The sequence below is a fragment of the Anas acuta genome, chromosome W (genome assembly GCF_963932015.1).
Source record: "Anas acuta chromosome W, bAnaAcu1.1, whole genome shotgun sequence".
NCBI classification, from domain to species: domain Eukaryota; kingdom Metazoa; phylum Chordata; class Aves; order Anseriformes; family Anatidae; genus Anas; species Anas acuta.
Window position 1 is genome coordinate 2,529,515 of NC_089016.1, and position 12,668 is coordinate 2,542,182.

The 12,668-nt window shown below is 50.8% G+C and overlaps 2 protein-coding genes across 3 annotated transcripts in view; one reads left to right on the forward strand and one right to left on the reverse strand.

Annotated features, from left to right (window-relative positions):
- The window catches only part of LOC137847094 (antigen WC1.1-like), a 433,117-nt gene that overhangs the window by 181,997 nt on the left and 238,452 nt on the right, over positions 1–12,668 (reverse strand). The window lies entirely within an intron of this gene.
- Positions 8,048–9,004, forward strand: LOC137847333 (olfactory receptor 14A16-like). The gene has a single exon (XM_068665619.1). It carries the CDS (start codon positions 8,048–8,050, stop codon positions 9,002–9,004), a length of 957 nt encoding a protein of 318 aa, XP_068521720.1.

Genomic DNA, 12,668 nt, shown 5'->3' on the forward strand with positions numbered 1-12,668 from the left:
CCAGGCACCACCAGGAACCTGCCCTGCCCTTCCCTGCTGCGAGAGCTCCTTCCACCCACAGCTTCTCCCCGCAGTGTCCTGGGCAGCTGCCCAGGCAGGCTGAGTGCTCAGCTTGGCAGGTGGCAGAGGCCCTGCCCCAGCACACAGCCCCTGAGGCACAGCAGGGACCCTGCTCTGCACCACAGCGCTGAGAACCCCTGCCTGAACCCTGCCTGCACAGCCAGCATCTGACCCCTGAAGGAGGAACCCTCATGTCCTGTCCCTCTGACAGCTTTGGCAGGTAGTCCCTGCTCTGCACCTTGTCATTCTCCTCTTATCCAAAGAAACTCTGAGTCCCCCTGACAGCTCCCATAGGCTGTGGGATTTGACAGCAAATCTGGAGATGGCACCAGGAACAACAGTAGTGTTGCCCTGAAGCCAGAGACTTACCCTGTTCAGGCCTGTGAAGATTTTGTTTCCACAGTGAGCTCTCAGCATCCCCCCTCCACACTGCCTTTAACATCTCCCTCCCTTCTCTCAGCGGCCCTTGTCCCCTGCAGGCAGTGTCCCCAGCCCTGCTGCTGTGCTGTGCAGAGGAGCTGCTCCTGGGCAGAGCTGTCTCTCTGCAGCGCTGCCCGCTTGCCAGGAGCTCCCCTTGGGCCCAGGAGCCCAGGAGCCCAGCTCAGCAGCACAGAGAGCTCTTGACAAGTCCCTGGTTCTCCAGGGGAATCAACTTTGAAACAAACTGAAGTGAGAGAGGGAGTTAGGAGAATACAATAACTTACTAACATTTTAGAAAATAATTTACTGGACTGGACTGGGGAGAGGACAGGAAGGTGTGGAGAGCTGGGGAGGTTGGGCTGGGTTGGCCTCCTGCAAGAGTCAGGGAAGACCAGCAGAGCTGGGGCTGGGCTGGGCTCTTGTCATCTAAAGGCTGCATGTGGAAACATGAGTCTGAATGTGTGGCAGGCCTTCTGAAGCATGAGCTGGTTGGCAGGCAGAGTACCTGAGGGACTGTGCAGGGCATTCCCTGCACACACTGCTCCTGGGTGTGCTGGGAAGGGGCCTCCTGAGCACAACAGCTCCTTGTAGTCCTGTGGATGCTGGCTGTGAGGTCACTGCTGTCTCAAAACCTGGCTGGCCAACAGCAGGGAGGAAGAGCCTCTGAGGTCATAAAGGCCTTCAGAAAGCTGCCCCCAATAGGGTGAGTCCTTTGGGGAGGCCAGGGAAATGCTGGGAGAATAAAGGTGAGAGATTTGGGGGAGGTAAGAGGGAATTGGCTAAGAGAAAGGAAAGATTCTGAAGAAGAGAGAGGGGTTCAGGTAAGGCTACTGCTGCTGCAACACTTAGTGGGAATAAATTCATGTTAGATCCTGACAATATTTCTAACAAGTAACTGTAAACCCTAGGCCTACTCTTAAGCACTATCTCTCATCCTGAAATGAATCCTCTGTAGTAATCACCAACCACGAACCTTACCCTGAAGACAAAGACCATAACCACTCAGACATAACCACTTACCGTTTTTTACCCCGTTGCTCACTGTAATCCACAGCCCTTAATTCCTAGCATTAAATTGCTTTAACCCTAGCCCTCACCCAGGCAGAAATAAAACCATAACCAAAAATCCAGCCCATAACCTAAACACTGAATGGGTTGACAAAGCAGAACACCAAAGCCTCAACATAAGTCTCTGCCCAATCCCTAACCTGGAAGGCAAGGTGTAATCCCTAGACCTAAACCAGAACACCTAATCCTCAAATCCCTCATTTCTGGACTTTATTAATGAAAGTGAAGTGTCTGGCTGTGGAGGCAATGTTGGGGTCACTTTTGCCTCCGGAGCTGATAGACCATCAGCAGGAGCATGGCTGGGCAAGGGACTGGGAGCAGGCATGTGGCTTGGTTGTGTCTATCTGAGGAGCTGAAAAGCCTGCAGGAAGGCTATATTGCTTGGAAGATCATGGAGAGGTTCCTTTTGTCTGGTCAGTTGACTGGCCAGAGGAAAGCTGATAGGTTGGGATGCCTGTGTGAAGGATGGTTTCTGAGATGTTGGAACTTCCCTTCATCACAGAAAACTTACCCTGATCACGGTGAGAGAAAACTTACTAGAAATTGAGGCTTGGATGATGGAGACAGGGCATGAGAGGGAAGATATATCGCTAAAAGGCTTTAGTGTCAGAGGTCACCTGGAGGGAATCTGTTCTCCGTCCATACCTTTGTGTTTCAAGGCACAGCTGGAGAGGGTACATGAATCACCAGTGAAGGCACAGCAATGCTAAGCAAGGTAGGAAAACAAGATGCATGTTTTCAGCCTGCAGGGAAACTGGGACGGGTGTGGAACAGCATAGGACAGCCAGTGGTGGAGATGGACAAGGACACTGGCAAGAGTAGACTTAGCCATTAAAAACAAGGTCTTCTCCACAGAAGTCTGCAGTTGTACCTTGTCGATCCCTTGCACCAGCTCTCTCCTTAGAGAAGTGGCCATGAAGGAGACCATGGTGAAGCAGGTGGACTTGCACTGAAGAAGGCTGCAGCCTGTGGAGGAACCCCACCAGAGTAGATTCTGGCCCAGAGCTGTAGCCCATGGAGAGGAGCCCATGCAGGAGCAGGTGACCTGGCAGGAGCTGGTGCCCGTGGGGGACCCAGGTTGGAGCAGTGTGCTCCTGAGGGATGGACCCCATGGTACGGACCCATATCTGAAGCAGTTCTGGAAGAGCTGCTGCCTGTGGGAAGCCCACACAGGATCAGTTCAGGAAGGATGTGATCCCATGGGAGGGACCCCACGTTGGAGCAGGGGAACAGAGTGACCAAGAAGGTCAGAAACAAAATTCTATAGACTGACCACAGACCTCCTTCCCCTGTTCCTCTGTGCTGCTCGGGAGGAGGAGGTGGAAGATGGTAGATGGGGGAAAGTGTTTTGGGCTTTCTTTACTTTGTTTCTAACCTCTTTAGCTTTCTAGTAATAGGCAATAAATTTTACAGTGTATCCCCCTACTCTGAGTCTGTTTTGCCCATCACAATAGTTTTTGAGCACTCTCCCTGTCCTTCTCTCAACCTTTGAGCCCTTTGCATCGTATTTTCTCCCCCTTTCCTTTTGAGGAAGGGGCAGTGATAGAGTGGTTGTGTTGGAGCTCAGCTGCCCACCCAAGTAAAACCACCACAGCTTGGAAGAGGTGATCCATGAAGACCAAGCAGCTTTATCCTCTTTGGTCCCTCTTTCCTGAAGGGCTTTGTCCCATGGGACTCTACAAAGGAGATGCCCACGAGGCCAGGTCTTCTTTCCTGAAGTCCAGGGTAGTGAGCCTGCTGTGCTCCCTCCTTGCTGCACTTAGCATCCTAAACTGCACCATTTCATGGTCACTGCAGCCCAGGCTGCCCTTGAGCTTCACATTCCCCACCAGCCCCTCCTTGTTGCTGAGAATGAGTTCCAGCATAGCACTGTGAGGAATGTTTTAACAATTCCAATTCGTGTCCATAAATTCGTGTCCATAAAGAATAATTCTGTTTGAATCCTGTCTGCCTCTGTTTGAATCCTGTCTGCCTCTGGGCCCTGCACTGGCAATTTAGTTCTTGAACCACAGATGCAGTGTGTCCCAGTCTCCCCCTCATTCTAGTCAATTTATCAAGTCTTCAGAAAACACTCCTTAAATTTATGAACCTGTTTGCTTTTGTTATTCCTGACTTCTAGTTCTAACAGTTACAGTTTTTCTTTTCTGTCTTCTTCGAGATTGATTTAACACTGCTATAGATGTTATGTAGATGACTGTGAATAGCTGGGAAAGAATGTTTTAATTGCTCGTGAGTCGCCAACCTGTTTGGGAGTTTCAGAACAACTGATAATAACCGGTGACTGCTGGTGACTGTTATGGGATCCTTGGTATCTGGCCAGGGGGGCCAAGAGATTAAGAGGAAGAGAAAAGAAGCTGAAGGACGGTTGGGAGACAAGACCTGCGGAGAGTGTACAGAGAGTGTTCCATAAACTTGGAATAGTGCCGAGTAAGTACAAAGGGTGAGAGGAAGACTACGAGCCTTCAGCATGAAAGACCCCTAGAGACCCCCAGAGGAGACTGATGCGCATGCTCCAGTAGGAGGGACTGGACCCCGGAGGCTAATTATAATAATCTATTTTTTTAGAAGTAGTAATGAATATGTATTAGTCTAGGTGCATAAAAATCAGCTGCTTGATGTAACTGGTGTGTGTCCTGGTGGAGCGGAGACTCCCGGTGCACCCAGCGCTGTTTGCTTACCTCTATTCCTTTATATTCTTTTAATAAATCCTATTTTTTTATTTAATCCTAATTTGAATCCTGAGCCATTTATAACAGCACTTCTCTATCAATGGAAGAAAGAAGGTATCATTAATGCATAACAGGGCCTTCCAGGATTGACTATGCCCTGCTGTGCTGTCCCTCCAGCAGATACCAGGTCCCCCCTGAGGACCACATCTTTTGAATGTGAGGCTGCTTCTATCTGTTTATAGAGGGCCTCACCTGCTGGTCTTGCTGATCAGGTGGCCTGCAGCAGACTCCCACTATAATGTCCCCTGTCCCTACCCTCTCTTTACTCCTGACCCATCAGCTTGCTGTCAGATCCTCACTCATCCCTAAGCAGGGCTCCATGCACTCCAGCTGCTCACACACATAGAGGCCACACTGAACTGAAGCAACTGAACAAGTTCATAGAATCATAGAATCATAGAATATCCTGAGTTGGAAGGGACCCTTAAGGATCATCAAGTCCAACTCTTGACACCGCACAGGTCTACCCAAAAGTTCAGACCATGTGGCTAAGTGCACAGTCCAATCTCTTCTTAAATTCAGACAGGCTCGGTGCAGTGACCACTTCCCTGGGGAGCCTGTTCCAGTGTGCAACCACCCTCTCTGTGAAGAACCCCCTCCTGATGTCAAGCCTAAATTTCCCCTGCCTCAGCTTAACCCCATTCCCGCGGGTCCTGTCACTGGTGTTAATGGAGAAAAGGTCTCCTGCGTCTCGACACCCCCTTACGAGGAAGTTGTAGACTGCAATGAGGTCTCCCCTCAGCCTCCTCTTCTCCAGGCTGAACAGGCCCAGTGCCCTCAGCCGTTCCTCGTACGTCTTCCCCTCCAGGCCTTTCACCATCTTCGTAGCCCTCCTCTGGACACTCTCCAACAGTTTCATGTCCTTTTTATACTGTGGTGCCCAGAACTGCACACAGTACTCGAGGTGAGGCTGCACCAGCGCAGAGTAGAGCGGGACAATCACCTCCCTCGACCTACTAGCGATGCCGTGCTTGATGCACCCCAGGACACGGTTGGCCCTCCTGGCTGCCAGGGCACACTGCTGGCTCATATTCAACTTGTTGTCTACTACGACCCCCAGATCCCTCTCTTCTAGGCTGCTCTCCAGCATCTCATCGCCCAGTCTGTACGTGCAGCCAGGGTTTCCCCGTCCCAGGTGCAGGACCCGGCACTTGCTCTTATTGAACTTCATGCGGTTGGCGATCGCCCAGCTCTCCAACCTATCCAGATCCCTCTGCAAGGCCTTTCCACCCTCATTCGAGTCCACAACTCCTCCAAGTTTGGTGTCATCAGTAAACTTGCTCAAAATAGCTTCTATTCCTACATCCAGATCGTTTATAAAAATATTGAAAAGGTCCTGTGGGTTTGTGGCAGTGTGTGAGGGGAGCTTCATCACAGAAGGATCATCACATGGATCAAGGGTTTCCAGCTGGGGATGAGATGCCACAAATGGATAGGTGCACTGCACAAGGGTACCTAAGCCCTCCCCATCCCTGCCTGTGTGTCCTATTTGTTATTGGCCATGAACAGAGTTTTCCAGAGGGAATATTTGCACCTCTCAGTGACAGTCAAACTCTCTTAGGAATAACTGTAATTCTGTACTCAGCCTCTCTCTGCTGTTTCAAAGGGATATTTGGCAGTTATTTGAGTTGACTTTAAAGTATGTTCTGCAAAAGTGACTCTTGCTTTGCAGGAGCTGTAAGCCCTGGAGCCCCAGGGACATCTCAAGAGAGACAAGAAATAAAGAGGCAGCAAAGCCTAGGGCTGGAGCTGTGCTGCTGCGCTGGGCTGGGCTCCTGGGCCCAAGGGGAGCTCCTGGCAAGCGGGCAGCGCTGCAGAGAGACAGCTCTGCCCAGGAGCAGCTCCTCTGCACAGCACAGCAGGGCTGGGGGCACTGCCTGCAGGGGACAAGGTTGGCTGAGAGAAGGGAGGGAGATGTTAAAGGCAGTGTGGAGGGGGGATCCTGAGAGCTCACTGCAGGAGAAATCTTCACAGCCCTGAACAGGGTAAGTCTCTGGCTGCAGGGCCGCACAGCTGTTGTTCCTGATGCCATCTCCAGATTTTCTGGCAAATCCCACAGCCTGTGGGAGCTTTCAGGAGGACTCTCAGATCTTCTTTGGATAAGAGGAGAATGAGAAGATCCAGAGCCAGGATTTCCTTTGAAAACTGTCAGAAGTACAGGACGTGAGGGTTCATTCATATGGGGCTGGCTGCAGGCTGTGCAGCTGGGGTGCAGGCAGGGGTGGCCAGGGCTGTGGTGCAGAGCAGGGTCCCTTCTGTGCCCCAGGGGCTGTGTGCCAGGGCAGAGCCTCTGCTACCTGCCAGGCTCAGCACTCAGCCTGCCTGGGGAGCTGCCCAGGGTGCTGTGCGAAGAAGCTGTGAGTGTTAGAAGCCCCCTGGCAGGGCAGGGAATGGCAGGGTTCTGTTGGTGCCCAGAGCCTGTTGCCTGGGGCAGGCTGCTCACAGCTACACAGCATCTCCACTGCATCTTTGGGGATATTCTTGACAGTGAAAACCAAGGCAGGGACTACCTGAAGGGAAGACACTCTCTGGAGTCTGTGCTTTAACTTTTCTTCCCTGAAGGGCAGTCAGGAGGATCATAATGAAGTTGTCAGGTTTGTATCAGTGACAGATGCCCCTGGATATTTACACTGAAAGAGATCTGTAGGTCTATGAGGAACCTCATAACTAAGCAGGACTCTCCTCCTGTCCAGATGCTGCTCTATGAGTCAGGTTCCAGAGCACCCCGAGGGTATTTTGGAAGGGACTTTTCAGGAGGAAGATCAGAGCAAGGAATTCTTGAAGGGAAGGTGTTTGCATTTCGATTTCTCTCCTCTTGCTCTCCTGGGTGGCAGTGGGAGATGGGAATGTATTTCTATATTTTCATGAAGACCCTGAGAGCCAAGTTCTTCTTAGCTCTTGATAGGTATGAGCTACTCCATAGCCAGTGAACACATAGAGATATTCCTAAAAATTATACAGGGACAGGTGGTGTCTGCAAGACAGAGTTGAGCACATAGTGGGTGGGATGGGGTCTGTGAGCAATGGCAGGGAGGATAAGTGGGGAGAGAGAAACAGCTGCCAACAGGGACAGCTCAAGGAAGTAGAGACCTGGGCAGGGATGGAGAGGGAGCTGCTGCCTGAAACACCAAGGGAGGGAGGCTTCAGACACCCCCTGCCAGGCCTGCAGTGAAGGCACCTTCCCTGCAGCAATCCCCTGTTCTCCTCTGACACCCAGCACAGCATCTGCCCTCAGGGGATTTAGGGCATGAGCCACCTCCTCCTCAGGAAGACCTCCAGGAGAGGAAAGGAGCCGGTGTCCTGCAAGGTGATGCACAAGAATGAGACTAAGAGTACCTGCCCTGCAGTGTCACTTCCAAAGGTGGCGTGCAAGCTTGTAAACTGAAGGCTTCCTTGCACACCCATCTGCCTTTCTCTGTGTCAGCAGGTTGGAGCATTGTGGTATTCTTTCTTATTTGTCCTCCTGTGTGGGGGTCTCTTAATCTCTTTGTCAGGGGTGCAGGTGGGTGTAAGCTTCTGTTCTGACATGGATTGCTGGGCCCTGCCCTGAGGGCATCTTTTTGGGAACAAGGTGCCCAAGCTTCATTTTAAACTGTCAGACACGCTGTCATCCAGTTTGGGAGTGTTGGAGATGAGCTGACTCATTCCTCATTCAGCTAAGGGAAGGGTAAATTCTGAGGGAGAAGGTCTTAATTTTGGTCAGAGAAGTCTCTCTAACTTGTCTCTGTTTTATTCCTCCATGGATAGCCAGTCCTGCCCTGAGGCAGCAAATGTCCAACAGCAGCTTCCCAACTGAGTTCCTCCTCCTGACACTCGCAGACACACGCGAGCTGCAGCTCCTGCACTTCGGGCTCTTCCTGGGCATCTACCTGGCTGCCCTCCTGGGCAACGGCCTCATCATCACAGCCATAGCCTGCGACCACCACCTCCACACCCCCATGTACTTCTTCCTCCTCAACCTCTCTCTCATTGACCTGGGCTCAATCTCTACCATTGTTCCCAAAGCCATGGCTAATTCCCTGTGGGATACAACGACCATTTCCTACTCAGGTTGTGCTACCCAAGCCTTTTTCTTTATTGTCTTTGTCACAGCAGAGTTTTATCTTCTCACCATCATGGCCTATGACCGCTACATTGCCATCTGCAAACCCCTGCACTACAGGACAATAATGGACAGCAGAACTTGTGTGAACATGGCAGCAGCTGTCTGGGGCTGTACTTTTCTCTATGCTGTGCTGCACACGGCCAATACATTTTCACTGCCCCTCTGCCAGGGAAATCTCCTGGACCAGTTCTTCTGTGAACTTCCCCAGATTCTCAAGCTCTCCTGCTCAGATGCCTACCTCAGAGAGGCTGGGCTTCTTGCGGTTAGTGCTATTTTAGGATTTGTGTGTTTTGTTTTCCTTGTGCTGTCCTATGTGCCGATCTTCAGGTCAGTGCTGAGGATCCCCTCGCAGCAGGGCCGGCACAAAGCCTTTTCCACATGCCTCCCTCACCTGGCTGTGGTCTCCCTGTTCATCAGCACTGCTATTTTTGCCTACCTGAAGCCCCCTTCCATCTCTTCTCCATTCCTCAACCTTTTGCTGGCGGTTTTGTATTCGGTGGTGCCCCCAGCTGTGAACCCCCTCATCTACAGCATGCAAAACAAGGAGCTCAAGTGTGCAGTTAAGAGACAGATTTGGAGGATGTTTTCCAGTACTTATAAAGATCCCTTCACGGTCCAATAATGAATACAAGTGCATCCCCTTCCAAGCTTGTGTTGTCTTCGTAATCCTTTTTTTTTTTTTTTTTTTTTTTTTTTTTATTGTTGCTTCTCTTCCTTGCATTTTTACATATATATTTTAATTCCCCCCACTGCTGTGAATGAACATACTTGCTCTGTCCCGTTAGCAGGTCATATAAATGTGCATCTAACAGTGTGAGTCAGTGAAGACTCTCTCATGACATCTCAATAATAAAATGGAATTACGCCAGTGCAATGCGTGAAGCCTGGGACTTCCTTCCCCCCAAAACTTGTCAAGAATAGGCCCAAAGAATTGCTCCCCACAAGGATCTGTTCCTGCTTCAGTTCAGGAGGGAATGGCTCATTTTTGCATTGTGACCTGTCAGAGACCAAGGGCTAGATTTAACACTCACCCATGGGTGTCTTCTCACAGCAGAGGCAGCGAATGGTCACTGCATTACATAGCCAGGGCTGTTCCCACATGTGACCCATAGATGAAGTCCTTCAGAAGGGGAATCTGGAGCTGCATGCAGCGCCCAGGGTACCTCCAAGGACATGGGAGTCTGGTGTGGGCAGTGACTGCAGCCCCTCTGAAAGTGAGAGATCTCCCACCGTGAGCTCAGCCACAGGGAAAGAACTAAAGCCAGGTATTTCAGGGAACCTGTGACTCCGCAATCTCAGGGAAGAGAGTGGGCACCCAGCAGGCAGAGGGAAGGGAAGGTAGGGAGTGATTCAATTCCCCCTTTGTGAAGTACCTTTGTCTGAAGTACCTCTGTACAGCCTGTTTGTTCTGCATAGCAGTACCAACAGCTTGGGGACCACATGTGGGGAGTGTGGGGATTGCCATTGCCCACTGCCCAGGGGGAGCTAATCTTTGAAATTTGACCAGCTCCATCCTTCTGTCTATACTGAAATACTGAAATTTGACCAGCTCCATCAGTGTCTATACTGGGGGAACAGTTACAGATTTCAATACCCAGCTGCATAAAAGACTGACTAACCTGATCTACATGTAAAACTATCACTGCTCAGAGATGATGGTAGTGGACACCTCCAGAGGTCCCTTCGGACTCCCTCAGAGGGGACTCTTCAGACAGAAGGCCAAGTCTGTGGCTGCCTGATGTGGGCTGGGCTTTCCTGAAGCTGTACTGTCAGGTTTCTTTGGTTCGTCAGAATAGGAATGGAAACAGAACTGTACAGAGTACAGAAGATTTTGAGTTTCTGTAACCTCAATTTTTATGAGGAACCTCAAAAAGTGCCTTCAGCACTCGCAGTCTTTCATAACGCATCAGCATCACCTTCCCAGTTTCATTAGGACTTGTGTGACCTCCTGTTCATGTCCAGCAGGGACCTGTCTCCATTCCTCCTCAACTCCTCCCTCTGCCCAACAGCAACAGGGAAGGGGGTCCACCTCCATTTGGAGTGTCTAACCCCACTACCTGTTCTTCAGGCCCTGCAGAGCGTTGCTCCACAAGTCTATCTCCTGCCAACACTCCCTGATATCCCTCAACCTCTCCACCTCCTCCTTGAGTTCTGCCACCAGGCAGATCAGGTCAGATGGTAGCAAAAGGCTTAGATACTCCCTGCATCCAGAGACCTGAACTGCTGCATTTTTGAGCGGGTAGTAAGTCTGCATGTGTACAGACTTCCTAGAGAGATCACAGTGCCTGGTGGAGACGATTGCAGCCTAGCTAGCGGTAGACTGCCATTGGAGGAGGTGTTCCCATGGGTGGGGGGGAACACTCTGCCCTCCCTGCTCACCATGCCTGCCACACAAACTGTGGCACTGACTGCCACGCCACTCCCTTCTGATGAGCCACGCCCTGGTCACTCACGCTCCCTAAGGGCAGCTTCTGAACATCTAGGGAGGGGGCGCTGCTGGCTCCGCCTATGCCTTGTTCTCGCCTCTTTCACCTCCCTCGTGAGGGCTGCCGGGTCCTGACAGTTCCCTCAAGTGGGCTCGATGCCGGAATAATTAGCCCTGCCTGTCTGATCCCACGTTCCGCTGCAGAACATTTCTGCCTCGGAGCCAATCACCTCAGCAAGTGGCTTCGAAATGGTAGTGGTGCCCGATTTAGGTGCTTTTTGAAATCTTCCTCCTTAACTACACTATGAAAGCTCTCCAATTATCTGTCCAAGTCTTGAAGACTTGAATAAAACTATGGAAGACATATGGTTCCTTAGGTGTTTCTGGATTGTAATGAGTTCCTTGGTAGATTTTGGTGCTCAGTCTGTGAACCTGAGGTAATGAGAGGAGAATGATGCAATTGCTTGAGCAAGTAAAGTCAGAAGGAAAAGTTGAAGTGATTTGGAGTATTAATGGGCCCCACTGAGGGCTGTTACCAAGAGATTCTCCTCAGGGACTTGTTAGGGCAGATAATTGGAGGCCATGATTACAGATTGACAAAGCACTGTGCTGAGAAAAGTCTCGTTTTGTTTTGGTCAGACAAAAGCAGAAAGGCCAAGGCCTTACCTCAGACTGGAGGAGAAATCCTGCACCCCCATATCTCACTCAGGGCTCTTTCTGGAGTCTGTGGGGTAGGGGGTGATTCTCATAATATCATGTGAAGGACAATAGTATGACACCTCCCAGCATTTGCACACAGTTGAATGGAGAATACATGGTCCCAATGCCATGAGTATAACTTGTCTCCTCATAAGCCATGGCTGTGGGGACAAAGATGTCAGTGCTGCTGAAGCCTTTCATTCTTGTCAGAGCCGTCTGCCTTCTCCTCTGCAGGCTTTCCTATGCTGTCCTACTCCTCTCTGAAAGCCGCAGACAGCCACTTCTCTTCCCCACCTTGCTCTCACTCTGCTATTCCCATGCTTTCACTGATGCCTCTCCACTCTCGCCAGTTGTTCCTTCAACCACAAGCAGAGTAGAGGGGGAGAATCACTTCACCCATTCTCCTCCCAGCCTGTATTTGCCTTGACCTAGATGATGGTTGGACCAGATGATCACAGAATCACAGAATCATTTAGGTTGGAAGAGACCTCCAAGATCGAGTCCTACCTCCGACCTAACAATAAAAATCTTCCTCTAAACCATATCGCTAAGCTCTACCACTGAATGACCTTTAAAGACCTCCAGGAATGGTGACTCAACCACTTCCCTGGGCAGCCCATCCCAATGCCTAACAAGCTTTTTGGTAAAGAAGTTCTTCCTAATATCCAACCTAATCTGGCACTTCAAATGTCACTCAGATGTCACTCTGCCAACTCCAATATCACTTTGTGTCTGCCTCTGAACAGCTCCCTCCTGCCTCTGTCTGCATTCAATGTGCTGGGAGCTGAGACAAGCAGCTTACATGCTGCCTGGTTTTTGCCCACCTGAACCAAGGCAAGAGGAATCCCAGCTTCTGTGAGCTTCTGTGAGGCATGGGAGAGGCAGCTAAGCCCCCTTCTAGCCTCTGAAATGCAAACAAAGTATGAGATGCCTGGTTTGACTCAGCTGAAACCCTTCCCTGAGCAGCGAGAGGGAGATCCTTGGGTGGGTCTTCTGCCCAAAACGAGGACATGGAAAAGTGATCCAGTTGGCCTCAGTTACCTGAGAGAAGAGGCCGAACCCCTCCTCATCACAGCCTCGCTTCAGGAAGTTGTAGATTGCAATGAGGTTTCCCCTGAGCCTCCTCTTCTGCAGACTAAATGACCCCAGCTCCCTCAGCTTC